Source organism: Cupressus sempervirens, chromosome 10, assembly GCF_028749045.1.
Source record: "Cupressus sempervirens isolate cs-2001-9-10 chromosome 10, ASM2874904v1, whole genome shotgun sequence".
NCBI lineage: Eukaryota > Viridiplantae > Streptophyta > Pinopsida > Cupressales > Cupressaceae > Cupressus > Cupressus sempervirens.
In genome coordinates, this window is record NC_143127.1 from 354,658,178 (window position 1) to 354,675,633 (window position 17,456).

Here is a 17,456-nt window from a genome sequence, read left to right on the forward strand (position 1 = left end):
ACATTTAATAAAATACTACAAATATTAAATAGAGCTGATTGAAATGTCATAAACATTGTAGTGACTAGAGTTTTAGTTTACATGAAACTTAAGTAAACTATTTGATGCCAATGAAAAAAAGTTAAGCATAAAATCCAAATTTCACATACTTTTCATTAAAATACATTCTTTATTAATGCACTCTTATGATTTCATTTTGACTTTTAAAATAGATTATTCAATGCTATCAGTAAAAAATAAACAAATGCCGTGCAAGACAAATCAATTATTGGAATATGACTTGGTGACAATATCCTTATTTTGTTTACTATTTGAAGTTACTTATTGTACATAAAATTCAATAATTTAATTTTTTTTAATAAAATGACTACTATATTAAAATTAGTTATTGTACACGAAAATCCGATAATTAGGATCCATTGATGAATATGACCTTATTTTGAATATCATTTTAAGAGAAGAAAATTTTAGTAAAGAGAGTCCATTATTATAATTCTAGATGACTATGACCTCGTTCTACTCTGGCAGAAATTTTCCTACAATTGTTTCTAGTGACGATTATATTTTGCTAAAATACATAAAACAGAAATATCAAAATGACAGCATAGCACGGATGCCTCTATTCAAACTCATCGGTTTGCCCCAATGCGTACTTGAAATTTTCAAAACTTCAATTTAATGTCTTCCCTCAATAAATAAACCGGGGATTGGATGTGCTAGACGCACTTTTTGCTTGGAAGTCTTCAAATTTCTCAATGGCCACGATGCTTTCTCTCTTCTGTGGGGTTTTGGTTTGGATAGGAAGTGCAACTGGGTCACCAACTGATGGTTTCACTCGGCAGACATTAACTGACGCGAACATTGAGATACAAAAGCCATATGATAAGAAACTCTCTGAACGTTATAGCTTCGTTGATGGCGTCCATGATATGTGGGTTTACAGCTCTGACAAACCCCACAATCCCAACAGCAACACCAAGCCCAGGACAGAAATACGCATCAAGGTTCACGATTTGTTTTCAGTCCATAATCTTCCTTTAGAACTGATATGAGAAGCTGTAATATGTTAGTTTGTTTGTTTAATGTAAGGTGGTGTATTGCAGGGAAAAGACTATAAAACTGGGATTTGGCAATTTGAGGGCGAAGGGTATGTTCCGAGAGGGACGAGTGGAGTGTGTGTGATGCAGATTCATGGGTATGTTGGGTCTTCTACAGTGATAATGTTGGATGCTGTGGCTGGAGATCTCAAGCGATACCACGCAGAAGTAGTGTCACCCGATATTTATGATCGGTGGTTTCATCTGAATGTTATCCATGATACGGATCGGAGAATAGCGACTGTGTTTGTGGATGGGGAGGAGAAGATAAGTGTTAATGTAACAGGGGGTGATAGTTATTATTTCAAGTGTGGAGTGTATGCTCAGACCGACGAGTCATCTTGCATGGAATCTCGCTGGAGAAATATCAAACTCTGGAGCAAGTAAATTATGGCTGTGAGTATCGTCGAATGTTGGCAGTCGCCTTTTATTTAGGATTGTATTGTGTTGCGTGTAATAAATATCAGTTCTACTATGACGAATTTCAAATTAAAGGAACATGACTACATCTCAGATTACGATGTCTTTTCAACCAGTATATATGATTAAATAGTTTTGCAATTTGTTTTGAAAACACATCTGAAAATGGGTGTCGATTAAATTTCACACAAAAGTCACGATTTTGAAATACAATATAGTGCACTGTCTTCTTAAAATATATGATATCATATTTTGTATACAAAAATATATGCTAATTTATATAAGATGATAAACTGTAAGCTAATTTAATGCAACACAAAGAGTATGGGCTTTTCTCTCATTTATAAGCAAAATAGATACCAATTTGAGTGGAACCGTTGCTATCAACATTCAAGATGATCGATCTTATGAGCACTTGCATTACTCCTAGAGCAAGCACACTATTCTTTAAATCTAACTGGCACTTGTTTTTGAAGGGTGCAAGGTTACACTAGTACTTTTATGTATATCAAATGATGTCATTGTAGTGCTGACATAGATTTTTTTCTTATAACATTTTGGGTGGACAATAAAATATTGGTAAGATAATATTTATCTTTACTATTTTCCCATTCTTGGTACCTATGGAATACAACTTCTTAGGTTTTTCTTTCACTATTATTCATCTGGGCATTTAAAGAATTTGTCTTCTTTGCAAGTTTTTCCAGCATCTTGACACCATTTTTCATCCATAATGAACTTAATAGGCTCATGGTTAGAATGGGGTTTGCTTTGATTATCCTCCTCCAAGAGAATGGGTGCTCAAGAACATTGATACTGTTATCAATGAAGTACAAACTATTGTAGTGTTTTCTTTCATCATATGAGTCATGGCATGTGTGAGTATCTAAGCTATCAAAATTTTAGATTTGGAATACTTGGCCATTCAAGTGATGGACATGAATGTTAGTTTGGGTCACCATGGAGGTTGCATAAATCTCATATTGGTTTGCCCAAGTTCCATCTTCTATAATTTATTCATAGTATTCTTCAAAATTCATTTCATCTTTTTGAGAAAAGAAAGGTTGAGATATTGAATGATGCTCCATTATTTACTTCATTACAATACAATGATACTTTTAGTATAGGTCCATATACATGTAATGATGAATAAACCCCGAGGCCAATCAAAATGGTGGTTATTATAAATTTTTTTTATGATTTGTGTATTATTATTGTATATTATTATTCTTATCTTTATTGTTATTTGAACTCAATTGGCCAAGAAATATGTACATAACAAAGAAAAATTCTACGGATAAATAGTTGGTACTTTAACCCCCTTACAATCCCTAATACATTACACTCTCAAATAACCAAATCAATTTCTCCCAATTAAATCTTAATCTACTAAATCTTCATAGTGTGATCTACTAGATTTCCAAGAGATCTCTAATTTAAGCACCAAGCTTTCCAAATAAAAATATTAGATTAAATTGAACTCAAAAAATGTGATATAGATTTGTGCACCCACTTAGTATTACGATTCAACCTCCTAATGTTTCATTCTAGATTTATAAACCCACTTATTATTTAAATATTATCCACCAAGCCAAATACCCTTACTAACACACTTATGCAAATAAAAGATCTCAATAGCACTTTTTTGAGTATGAAGCAAAATCATATTCAAATTCTACTTTGTATGGAAGAGGCATATGTTTGTAAGGATCAGAGCTTACTGTATATAATGAGACTGATGGTTGTCATACAAAATTTGTGTATTAGAAATATCTTACACTATGGTTGAATAGTTCAATATATAAGTTATTCATTAAGTTTTCCATTTTGCAAAGAATATTTAATTTTTTTCAGGAAGATTGAAGAAATGACAAGATTGTATGATATGTCTTAGTAAATTTTACGAAGGAAAAAATTTGCATGAATTGACTATTGTGGTAGTAAATATCATCAAGAGTGTATCATGAGGTGGGCTCAAAGAAGGGGAAGAACATGTCTCATCTATCACACATCCTATTTATGTGGGCATCCCCTGAATAAGAGAGAAGTGTTCTTGTAAATAAACTTAATCCTTTGAATCATGTGCACTTCCCAAAAGCAATGACTATCCAACCATAGCATTTGATATACCTAGATGCATTTCAAAAAGTCTATCTCTTCCTCATCCAACATTGTGCACAAAGATGGTACATTCTGTTCTATCCAAAAAATGTCATTTACTTTTAAACAATGTAAAAAGTTTTTTATATTTCAAGCATTTCACACTTGCATTACATATTTATGGAAATTCATGTAACATAATTGAGCTTAGTTTTATTTTTTTCTATTTCTTATTTTTTATTTTTTAACAATATAATTAATAATTTATTACCATTTATATGTGTACTACAATTGTAAACTAAAGGAAGACAACTTTCAATAATTTTGTTTTAATTTTAAATGTATTATTCTTAAACTATATTTTTATGTAATTAGACAAAATATAATTATTTATTAATCTTATTAATTTTTTTCATTCCCATTATTAAAATTTTCATATAAACAATTTATTTAAAATTTTCATTATTTAAGTATTACTTTTTAAAAAAAAAATTTAAGTTTGAATAAGTAAAATTATTTTTATCAATATAATTGAACCTTTTAACAATATATTATTGGAGTGTAATAAATAGAAAGTTAAATGTAAGTAAAAATCAAGATCAAGTTGAATAAGTCTCAAAAATTAACCATGCCTATTCTAATAAAATAATAAAAAATAAATTAGTCTTCCACTCATTAATTATATATACAGTAATATGCATTTTAGACTTTATAATTAAATATATTTAAAATAAAAAGTATAATTTGTTAGAAAGTAAATTCCACCAAGATAACTGAGAGGTGGGGGGTAGGGTGAATCAATTATGAAATTAAAACAATTCTCAATATCTTCTCTAATTTTGAAACATGTAAATAGTAAATCTGACAACCATAGAAATATAACCATACACAATAACACCATATTATTTAACTAGGGAAACACTTTATCACAGAGAAAATTTTGTAAGGATGGTACCCACAAAATGATGTGCTAATTAAAAAGTTCTTATAAGAGGATGGACTCTGTTAGGAGTCAATAAAACACAATTATGACATATGAATTCCTATTAGGAGAATTTGAATCCATGTTAGGAGATTCCAACCTTGTTAGGAGTTGTGAAAACCCTATTAAGAGTTAAAAGGAAGAAAAATAGACCCACTATCGAAACATCTTTAGTACTATCCTTGCTGACTAATACCATGGAACATCAACAATTGTACAACATCAACTTATCTTGCCAAATATAGTTCCATGTAAGCTCACTATGCCTCAACTGAACCAATCACTTCTCTCATCCAAAAGATATTTGCATTCAAGCTTGCACAATGCATAACATAGATATGACCTACATATCACACATTCATTTCCACACCCTTCGAAAAAGAAATGACATTTTCTTTATACCAAGTCCTAATAAAATGTATCAAGTTGGCCTTGAGACTTTTCCAATTTACATAAAAATATAGGACCAACTTAATATATTAGATTACATGTTACATTACAATATGACATCTTTTCATAATTATGAGAAATTTGACATCTCACAGTCCTCATAACTTTCCATTTTTAGATCATGTAATTATGTGTATCTAACCAAGCCATTTTCAACATATTTTAAACATTTTTATTAGCTCTCTCACCTATATTCCACCTCTATGAGGAGATAAAATCCAAACAACAATATCTTCTTTCTATAAACACTATCTGAAAGCTACCTTTACCAAATTCTTCATAACTCTATCTAGTCTTCATATTTCATTATGTTCTCTTAAATTTAGCATCTAGACACACTCTATAACATAATCCCAAATGTGCATAAGTTGATCTTCAACCCTTAAACCACATGAATCTAATCTATATATGCTTATATCTCAGTCTTCATAGAATAAACAATAAGTTGACATTAATGATGAACTTTTTCATGAATGCAACACATAATATCTAAAACATATCTTCAACACTGCTAGGATAATTCCTTATATGAATACCATTAGCATTCATGCAAATGTAATTGAGATATTTACCTATTATTATATTCTTCACTAGAAAATAAAAATAAAAATTCATACAATAGAAAAAGAATATCCTGAGAAAATGTCATGACATGATTTCACCAAATATTAGCATTTGTTTATATATTCTAAGAAAAGAGACAATAAATTTTAGAAAATAAAGATGTATAAAGATGTATTTAATGTGGGTAGTTTTACTTGTGTGCTTCATTCCATTCTGCTTGATTATACCTTAATATTTAGTCAAAATATTACAATCAAATTGGTAGCTCTATAACAATTTGCATGTGCACCTTAATCCTAGATAATAAATTAGAATTAAGTTCCTAAATCTATACCAATTCTTATATAATTTAAAATAAAAATATTTTTTTGACAAAATATCCAAAAATTCTAAAGAATTGAAATATTTATAAAATCTTCACCAATTTCATCATATAAATATCTTTATTTACATATAATCCTAAATACTACATGTTTTGTCTATTTCTTAACGACCCTATTCACACATTTATTTCTCTCCTCATTTGCACACCTAAGTAATCTAAATACTAGCTCTAACAAAAAACTTATTATGCACCACATAAAATTAAACCTTGAGTTACAAAAAATCAAAATCCAATCAACCAAAGAATTGGGCTCTCTTCACATTTGAATAAAATAGGCTTAACACAACATATTAAAAACAAATTTCTTGAGTATATTCTAGTGAACTATTTCACCCAAAAAACATGTTTGACCCAAGCTTGCACTCAAGAGGCCACATCATATCTCATTAGGGTTTCACCCTTGCCATTACCTTCAATCCACATTCCCATCTCTCAAAGTCATTTAAGGTTCATCTAAATGGGTCTAGCAATGGTGATGTGGAAGACACTTCTCCCTTGTCTGAGTACCAACACCAACATTGCCACTTTTCAAGGGATCTTTTTGCATTTCTTAGTGTAAGACTTCCATATTGATTAAATAATCTAGATGAAGTATCCCATAGGGAGTAGCCCATTGACCAATAATATTGAATTATATTATGTATGTAGGATTTTATACCAAGATATAAGATAAATTGTGAGCATATTGAGTTGATAATCTATTAGTCCTTTATACTATGAATCTAATCATATAGTATCTTCTATCTGGGGGAAAATTTTAATTCCAACCTATAAATCATAATTAAACATAAATATTATGTAAAATATTTACAATAATTTTAAATTAATTTCATTCCATATTTATATCATGTCCATCTTGTTGGTAATTTGGTATAAACTAGGTGACTGAGAGAGGGGGTGTGAACCAGGAACCAATAAAACTTATACTTTAATTCATCAATTAGACCTTCACAATATAATTTGATCTAATTACATGCGTAAAAGACTAAAAGCAATAAAATATTTATAACACTTGACCCAATATTTTGTAACCCATAAACCTCCTAAATAGAAAGTAAAATTTGGGTGTGGATGATACCCACAAGATTTAGTACTAGAGTATCAAGTTAGCCCATTAAAGCTTACAATTGATCACTTATGGTGATCTACCCTATTAGGAGCAATAAGGACTATTAGATCAACCATGTGAAAAGATTTACAACATAAAATAATTTATGATGTCAGTTATGAGATTTGGAAAGAACTTAAAAGTCCACCTTGTTAGAGGATTTGATTGATGCACCTATTAGGACAAATTTGTGGTTGATCAATTCTTTTGAAATATAATGATCACCTTACTATGATACATGAGATTTTAATTTTCCTTACATTTCTTGTAGTCTTCTTCTAATTTGCATTTGTGCTTCTTCTTTGTTGATATTGATTGATTATTAATATATTTTGGATATGGTAAGATGTATTACATGCAACCCAATCCAATAAATTGCCTTCTAGAATCAGCTAAAACACCAAATTTAATAGTCTTCACTAAGTCAAATCACTACTACAACTTAGGTTCTAGTAAGCACTCGGTTGATATTTTGACACTTGATAATATTTTCAACTCAGAAAGCTCTAGCATTCATTTGACACTAGTGTTCGGTCCACATTGATCCCTTAGGTGTAGTTCAAACTGATTTAACACTTGGTCACTCAGTGAATACTGAAGAACTCAATAGACATTGAAATTCTCAGTTGACACTATATCTCAGTAAAAACTAGCTTCATTCTACTTCACTAACATTGACAACTCTATAGACAATGATAATCCTATAAGACTTTGTGAAGCTTGAAAACAACTAAAATGCTTGGTATTCACTACTAATTGTATGAGAAGCTCAATAGAAATTCTAGAGCTTGGTAGCAATGTAGACAATTAATTTGATTAAGTTTTTAGTCACTAACTGACAAATGGTTTGACCATAAGGTGAAAAATCTCCCCCTTGGCATTAGTGACAAAAACACTTATAATACCAAAATTTGAATACTCAAAAATATAAGTCAAAACTCCCCCTATCAATATGTCTAGGTCTTTGACTTGGTTTTGAATCTTGTCTACTGCTTGGTAAACTCCAACTCTATTTTTTTTATTTTTCAAAATTTTTGTTTGTGTACATATTTTCTTCTTTGTATAAACATATTCCTTTCTATACATATATTTCCTCCTTGTATATATATCTGTTGTATGATATAACCTACTTTCTCCCTTCTTTGACACAAATGCCACAAATGCATGATTATAAGGAAATGCAAAAATGTGAAAGGAAATCACTATGTACTTTCAAAATTATGGACATCAATTTGTCCCATTTATCTTGCAAAAATTTTGAAGTGTACAATGCTATCTGTACTTCAATTGATAGTTCCATCATATGATCATTAATTGAGAAATTGTTATCATGGCTTAATGTTCTAGCATGCTTAATATTTATTTGCATTACATCTATGTTGGGAACTAACATACTCTAAATATTTGTAGGTGTGGCCCTTACCTTGGCTTCTTCCCTTAAAAATTTTGTTTGCAAATTTGTCACATATTTGATCTTCATTAAATGTGTAGAGATGGTTCTAGGGTCAAGTGATAACTATTGTGCACTTGCCTTTAGATTAGTATATATTTTAGATAATTTTTCTGATGTAGGAGCATCCTAGGTGTAAGAGTAATCTTGCATCACCCAAAAAAAGCATTTTCTTTTAAAATCTTTTATATTTTAATAAGGTCTACTAGACATGATGGTTACTATTTATGGGAACTTACTATTTTTAGTAAGTTTGTCGTACAATCTTGAAATGTTCTCATTTTGTACATGAAGGTTCAATTTAGAGTCGTAAGCCTACCATAAAAATCTCATTGTTCCAACTTAAGTATCAGAGAAGTTATTACAAATTTTCAATGGAAAATTTTTTTAGAAAAATCTTCAAGTTCAGCGTTGGAGGCCTTAGAGTGCCCAGATGAGGTCCAAAAACTTGATGGAAGGATGCATGCACCATTCCAAGCCTATAGATCACAAGTTGGCATTTCTAAAAAGTGGTTATAGTAGCCAATTAGAGAAATGGTTCAAGAGTTATGGCTTTCAGAAGTTGTACTACCAAAATTTCTAAAATAATTTGTCAAAAATGTATCTAGCTGACTCTATATGTATTTTTAGGGTGTGTCAGTCCTAGATATTAAGTTTGAGCATCTAGAACCTTCCTAAGTGGCATAAAATTACTTATATAAGAAAAGTCTAAACATTGTCTAAGATAGCTTTGGGTGATAGTTTGCAGCTTGTCTTGTAAATTATTATAATGAAGGTGCCCATATGGGTTAGCATATTGTACTTGTGAATTCTATAATACTGCATTTGTGATGCAACTAAGAAGTCCATATTTTGTTCTCGCATTTTCTATTATTTCTTTATTTTCTATTACGAGTTTATGGTATTAAGGGAGAACCCTTCATCAAGTGGTATCAAAGCTAGAGTTCTTGAGTGTGTGGATAGATCGTCAACTATGAGGAAGTTCACATTGGGACTATGGTTTGGGTTGAGCATATAGAAAGATTGTTGATTTTGAGGTAGTTTGCACTAGGGTTTCAACAAAAGTATGAAAATGCCTACGAAGAGAGCATGATAGAAGAGCTATAGGTGTTACAACTAAGAGCTTTTGAGCCCTCCAAAGATAGATGCAACCATTGGCAGAAAAAATGTGTTGAGGAATGAATCTTCCTATAAGAGATGAAAGCGAGGATGAGGATGAAGTAGAAGAAAATGATGAAATAGAGGTAGTTCTAAACCCAAAAGAAGAAAGGCTTTTTAGGGCCATCTCCAAGATTGGGAAAAGACCTAAATTTGAGGTTCCCATATTTTTGGGAAATCTTAAGCTAGAGGATCTAAATTATTGGATCAATAAACTATAGGAGTAATTTGAGTATGAAGATATTAAAGATCGAGATAGGGTCAAATTTGCAAATGCAAAACTGAAGGGACATGCAAAGATCTAGTGGTAGGAAGTTTAATTAGAGAAAAATATAAAAGGAAAGAACAAAATCACTAGATGGGATCAGATAACAGCTAAATTGAAGTGACAATTCTTTCCCATGGATTATGAGCTTGATTTGTTGAAGAAAATGCAAGGGATGATGAAAGTGGGAAAATCTATTTAAGAATATAGCAAAGAGTTCTACAAAGTTCTCATTAGCACCAATCGTGCAAAACATGATAAAGAGAAAGTGGCCTATTATCTTAATGGGTTAAGGCCAAGTAGTTAGGATGAGTTGAGTCTAGTTCAAATGAACAATATTGATGAGGCATACTAGTTTTCCCTAAGAGTCAAGGAGAAGTTGAACAAGAAGTTTGAGAACAAGAATAGCAAAAGAGGTCACAGTGGAAGATCAAGTGAATAGTCTTATGGATGCCCTAATGATGACCAGAAGAAAAAGGATGAGGTTGGAAGTAGTAGTTAGAACCAAAGGGGAAACAATTCCAATCATTTCCATCATCAAGACAATAGAGATCAGAGAGGAAGTGGTAGAGGACAAGGATCCGGAAGAGGAGGCTTTCATGGTAAATGTTTTTACTATGAAGAAGAAGGAAATAGAGCATTTGAATGTACTGAGCACAAGGAAGGATAGATCAAAGAATAGAAGGCTAGGACAAAGTTGTGTATGTTTATGAAGATGCTAGATCATCACATTCTAAAGATTTTGAAAGAGGAGAAGTCCTAGTTAACATAACAGTCCTATTGAGTGGTGAAAATAACCCTGATCAAAGAAGGAGCTTGTTTTGCACAAGGTGCGAATGTGAAGATAAGTATTGTGATGTGATAATTGACGTTGGAAATATTAATAATTTGGTGTCAAAAATAATGATCTCAAAGTTGAAGCTAAAGAGATAGAAACACCCACGTCCATACCATATTGCTTGGGTGCAAGATGACCACAAGGTCAGGGTCAATTAGCAGTGCTTAGTGAAGTTCAAGATTGGAAGCTACTAGGATTAGGTACTATGTGATATCATACCTATGGACATATGTCATATGTTGTTTGGTAGGCCATGGAAATTTTATAGGAATGTTGTACATGATGGGCAAGCAAATACCTACACTCTAACCAAGGATGGAGTGAAACATAAGTTGAATCCATTGAAAGATAAAGAAGAAAAGGTAAGTCGTATTGCCAAAATATGTTTTGTTGATGGAAAAGAGTTTCTCAAAGGTATGAAGCATGAGCATGTGTTTTGCTATAATTCCTAAAGATAGTAAAGAAGTAGAGGAGGTACCTGTAGAAGTTGTAGATATGTTGGGAGAGTTTTTTGATTTTGTATGAGATAATGTAACTAATAGATTGCTCCCTATGAGGAAGATCAGTCACCAGATGGATTTGATTCCAGAAGCTAGTTTTTCAAACAAGGCAGGACTATACCAAGCTATAGATTAGGAGCTGACATTTCTAAAAAGTCGTTATAATAGCCAATCAGAGAAATGGTTCGAGAGTTATGGCCTTTGAAAGTTTGGATGCTAAAATTTCTAAAATAATTTGCCAAAAATGTATTTAGCTAACTCTATATGTATTTTAATGGTCTGTTAGCCCTAGGTATTATGTTTGAGCATCTAGAACCTTCTCGGGCAGCATAAAATTGCCTATTTAAGAAAAGCCCAAACATTGTCTAAGATAGCTCTGGGTGATAGTTTGCAACTTTTCTTGTAGATTATTGTAATGAATGTGCCCATGTGGGTTAGCATATTGTACTTGTGAATTCTATAATATAGCATTTGCAACACAAATAAGAAGTCCATTTTTTTTCTCACATTTGTTATTGTTTCTTTGTTTTCTATTATGAATTTATGGTATTAAGGGGACCAACCTTCATCATTTCCCTTTATCACCTTGGTAAATTTAGATGTATCACACAACTTGAAAAATAAAGAAATTACATTATTTACATAATTTTCAAATTTAGAAATTATAGTTGACAATTCCACTTGATTACTAGCAATTTTCTGAGCCACTTTCTCCAAAAATTTGTCTTCAAATGTCCTCTTTATTGTCTATAGAAATTTGTCATGTCTACTTAATTCCTCATTAAACTTGTGAACAATTTCAACAAGTTGATCCAAAAATGGTTGCTTCTCATTAACCTCTATACTTTGTGCATCAACAAATATTCCTTTAATTTCTTCAAGCACTTGATTTTTCTTTATTTCTTCTTCTCTAAGCTTTTTCTATCTTTCTCTTTTCTTCCATAGCACACCAAGGGTATCCATTTGATCATTGGTTAGATTGGACAGATTAATCCGGTATGCCATTTTCTTCCTCTAGATCAATTTCCTCATTAGAGGCTTCTATCTCTTTACCCTTTTCTTTATGTATAGTAGAAGGAATAATTTCCTCTCCTTTGCTCAAATCTTCAATACTTGGTTGAGGCTTTACCTCAACTATCATTGCACTATCAATAGTAGAAACAATGGTAGAAATAGTATCAATTACAGGAGAAACAAAATTATTAGTAGAAATATTTAAAATACCTTGCTTAGAGTCAGTCTAGCCTATTGATGAGATGATCGAAACCTACTGCTTAGTAGATGAACAGATGGAAACAACTCTCATCATTATACTTGGTAGAATTGCTCAAATAGTCATTTGGGTGCTTGATAAGATAGTTTTTACCTCAACTAACTCGGTTGTAACCTTCTTTGAGCTAGGTGGCACTAAGGCTTTGCTTGGAGATAGTGGGAGAGAGGCCATTACCTCTACTACTATCTTCTCAAGATCTGAGTCTTGAATACTTTGAATTTCAAGAAGATCTAGATCCTCTTCATCCTCTTCATCATCTCCTTCTATACTTTATATTTCCTTATTTTCTATCTCAACATCCTCTTTGTCCTCATCATTCTTATCATCTATTTGAATAACCTATTCATTAGGCTTGTGTAATCCATAGATATTCATCCATGCAAATGTATTTGATTACACAACTAATTCAATATCTTTTGATAGAATTAGGAATGCATTGAACCTAGGGGCAGCTTTTGTTCATTCTTCTTCAATGATTCCTTCACTTTCTTCTCATAAATATTTGGCATAAGTTATCTCAAGGTTTGTTCTTAGATGTCCCTAACAACATTTAATGCATTATCCCAATGATGTGTAACATCATTCAATAGGATATCAAGAACTTTCCTTGTCAGTTCCTCTAGGGAATAATTCAATTTAGCCATCTTAGCCACTAAGGCTTCTTCAACTTGCTTTTTCTCTTCCTTAGTTCTTGCTTCATACTTCAAAAACTTGAAATTAGGCATGCCTCTACCATCTTGTGATCTTTTATATTTCTCTTCAAAGGTGAGGAGTGACATTTTGAATGTCACTTGCCAATCTTCTTCTTCCTCCTAGATTTTATAGGTTTTCTTGTGAATATTGCATGGGAGGAATTTTTAGCCCTTGTGATTATAACCTTCCCCTTTATCTTTTAGGAGGCCCAACTTCTTTAGGTTCTTTTTTCCTTTTTAGGTTCCTCTTCTCCTTTTTCTTCTTCAACATCATCTTCCTTTCCTTCTATCAATAGAAGAGGGAAGATAGATTTCTTAATCTCATTTAGAATCTTCTCCACCTATTTCCTTCTCTTCATAGCCTAAGGAAGCTTGATTTTCAAAGAAATCCTAGTCTTAGCTTCATCATAGCCACCGAAGTATGATGCCTTGTGGTCTACCAGCTCATTGACAAGAGCCTCAATTTTATCTCTTGTATCATCAATATTCACCTCATATCCAAGAGGTTTCACCCATGCAATCCTTGGCCTTATTGCCTATATATGAACTTTTTCATAGTCCATAAGAAAATAGATATCTTCTTCATAGCCATCCACTAACTATTTGGGAATCCTAAAGCTACTCTGCATTCTCTTCTTTAGTGTCTCAAAGTATGCATCCATGATGCTATCAAAGTTGTATCCCATATCAACTATAAACTCATTTATCTAATATATAATAGGTATATCCTTCTTCCATGCCATAGTGCTTTTCGAAAGGAAAAACTTCTAAATATAAAAGAATAAAAAAGTTAAGGGTGATCCAAACTTACGTGGATTATTCTTTGATGAATAGATGTTCTCCATGTTTTTGCTAAGTTGATTGAGTTGCAACTTGTCAAGGTCAAAAGATAGGTTATTCTTGACCACTTTGTATGCTATTTCAACAACTTCTCAAGGGACACTATTCAATCTACTTGAACTATAGATTCTATGGTTAATAACATGTATCCCAAATTTTATTTCCATATGTCTGACTTGATTCAACTTCATACATCTGTCATCCCACTCTGCAAGAGATTTATTCGCAAGTTTGACCCAACCTAGGGTTTTGGTAATTTTTCCCTTGTTGAGCATAGTTTGTTGACAACTGGCTAATGGAGATATGTAATTGTTATCATTTATGGAAACACATGATGTACATACTCATAGGAAACATTGAAAATAATGATACTTAGCTTTTGGTACTCATAAATTTGTCTAAGTATGGAATTTGGTATACAACAGTGTATTGTTTTATTTATAACTTGTTGCTGACATCATATTATGACTACAAAAGGTAGATGGAGATAGTATACATGTTAGTGATGGTGTGTATAACCTTAGAAGTTAGTATAAACTATATGGAAAAGAGATATTCATGTTTTAATAAAACATGATGGCAAAATTTAAGGAAAGGAATTATTTCATTTATAAAATAACTACTTGTCCAATTAGGGCCAACATCCTAGATGTTTACTCTAAGTTGGAAAATTGTATTATGGTTTTATTTGACCTAGCAGAAATTTGTGTAAAAGAACGGTATTTATGCAAAGGACATTTTGCAAGGAAATATTTAGTTGTTATGTTAAGCAATTGAATGCAAACTTTTGTGGAAGTGATATATGTATGAATCTTGTGGAGCTATTTTGTGATCCAACATTGAACTTAGAAAGAAGCTATATTCCAAAATTTTGATTACTTGTTTGGATAGTGATCCCTTCTTGTAATTGGAAGTACATGTTTGGGTAGTGGGCTCATCTTGCATCTACTATACTACAACTCCTAATAGGGTTGAAATCTCCTAATTGGGATTCAAAGTCTCCTAACAGGTACTCTCTATACTAAGTTTTCTCATTGAAACCTAATAGGATTCATCATCTAATAAGGAAATTATATATCAATATATTATCTAGTGGGTATCATCTCCACTAGGGTTCTCCCTTGGCTAGGGTTTCCCTAGTTAACAAAATATAGTGTTATGAGTTATGTTTCTGCATGGTTACTATTCCTGTTCAACATTACTTTATTACTTTGTTATGTATGGTTTAAACTAAGTTATAATATCCAGTTGACAACTAAATTTTGTGGATTACTGATTCACCCAACCCCCCCCTCTCCCCTCTCCCTCTTAGTAATCCCTATTTCTAACAATTGGTATCAAAGCACAATTAATTTGAAGAGGCTTAACAACTTGAGTAAGATCCTTATGGATATGAAATAGTTGATGAAGAACCTTGAAGAGGCACTTGAACAAATTGGTTTCCTTATTGAAGAAAGAGATAAACTAAAAGAAAAATACGAAGACTACAAAGTATAAATTGGAAAATTGAAGGAAAATATTGAACATCTCAAATCCAATCCTAAATCTGAAACTAGTGATGATGATTATTCGAAGCTAAAGATAGAATACAAGATTTTGAAGCATGAATCAAAAAATATGAATCTGAAATTGACTTTGAGAAATGATCCTAGCAAAGTTGAGTCTAATTTGAAGACAAAAAATGCAGATCTGAGAGCAAGTCTAGCAAAGAAGACATCTGAATTTGAAACATTGAAAGAAGTTCACGAAGAACTTCATTAATAGAATAATATTGTGAAAGGTGAATTAACTTAGTGCAAGCAACAACTTGAGAAGCTTTATTCTAGTAGAGAAAATCTTGATGATTCAATGTCAATGTAGAGACCTACTTATGATAAGACTAGTATTGGTTTTTAATTTAACATGTCTACAAAGAAACCTAAGATTAGATCAAATCCAAAAGAAAAGGGTAAATATAATGATAAGATTGAATCTAGTAAATCTTTTGAAAAACCTAAAGAAGTTGGACAAGACAAGGAAACTGAAATATTGGATGAACCGAAGAAAGAGGAATCTCTTAAGGAAACTAGGTATCAATTTAGAGGTAAGTATTTTTCATGAAATGAAATAGTTCATATGAAAATAGATTTTACAAATAAGTAATTTAATCATGTTAAAGATTTTTATTTTCATAGTTGTCATGGTATGGGTCATAAAGAAATTGATTGAAACCTAAATATGATAATGATAGAAGAAATGGTAGAATGTCTAGAAACACTAACCTTATAGATAGAAGAAAATCTAATGAAAGAACATTGAGAGAAGGAAGACCTTATGAGGAAAGAAGATAGATCATGTGTTATAAGTGTAATAACTTTGTACACATTGTTCAGAATCGTCATGCACCTAATGATCAGTAGAATCCTAGAAGCAGAACACTAGAATGTTAGTTATATAACAACTTTAGACATACAACAGAGCATTGTAGAATGGATAGAAACTTTGGAAAAGGAAGAAAAAATGGAAGAAACTTTGGAAACAGAATGAATGATGGGAGAAATTTTGGAAATGATAGAAGGAAACATGAAAGGAACTCTAGAACTTTAAAAGACAATGAGGAGCAAAGAAATGTAATTGGTGAACTTTGAGAACAACTCAATGAGGCATTTATAAAAGGATTAGACATCTTAAAAGATAAGTTAGATGATGATGAAATAGGAATATCAAAGTCAATTATTGAGTTTGATTCAATTAAGTTGAATTAAGCTTGTTCACAACACTAGAATTTGATAACTTCATTCAAAGATCAAATTAAAGGTTATGAAGTTGGAAAAAGATGTATCAAGATAAGTTTAGATGATACCTATGCTCTCTTGTAATTTGGAGCTTGTTTAAACAAGTTACAAAGGAATTAAGAGTTATTGTTATTGTAGAGAAAGTCAATTCTATAGTAGAAGATGTAAAACTATGTTTTTAAAGAGAATTTCATAAAACAAAGTTTTGTGGAGCTTTTTCATTATGAAAGATAGCTATGGAAAACTTTGGGTAGCATCTGAAGATTGGATAGTTGATCTTGAGCAAATATTTGATTACAAAATGTAATTGATAGTTTTTTCATGTTTGCAAAGTATATAATTAATGCAAATTCAAGTCGATGGAATAAATGGAGTATAGACTTGATTTTTACTTCATTGCAAATACATTCAAAGTAGAAAGCACTCATAAGTGACTTGTCAAGGCAATTTTGAAGTAAACCCTATTTTTGAAAAGAGGCATTCTATGATTTTTCCACAGAATTTATTTCAATAAAAGGTCATATTTGATAGAATCATGGATATGTCAGTAGTAAACAATG

General features: G+C 31.5%; 1 protein-coding gene across 1 annotated transcript; it reads left to right on the forward strand.

Moving 5' to 3' along the window:
- Positions 1 to 505: 505 nt before the first annotated feature.
- On the forward strand, positions 506 to 1,484 carry LOC149534055 (citrate-binding protein-like). The gene is made up of 3 exons (XM_089805963.1): positions 506 to 635; positions 721 to 1,004; positions 1,104 to 1,484. Exons 1-3 carry the CDS (start codon positions 506 to 508, stop codon positions 1,482 to 1,484), a joined length of 795 nt encoding a protein of 264 aa, XP_089662089.1.
- Positions 1,485 to 17,456: the final 15,972 nt, after the last annotated feature.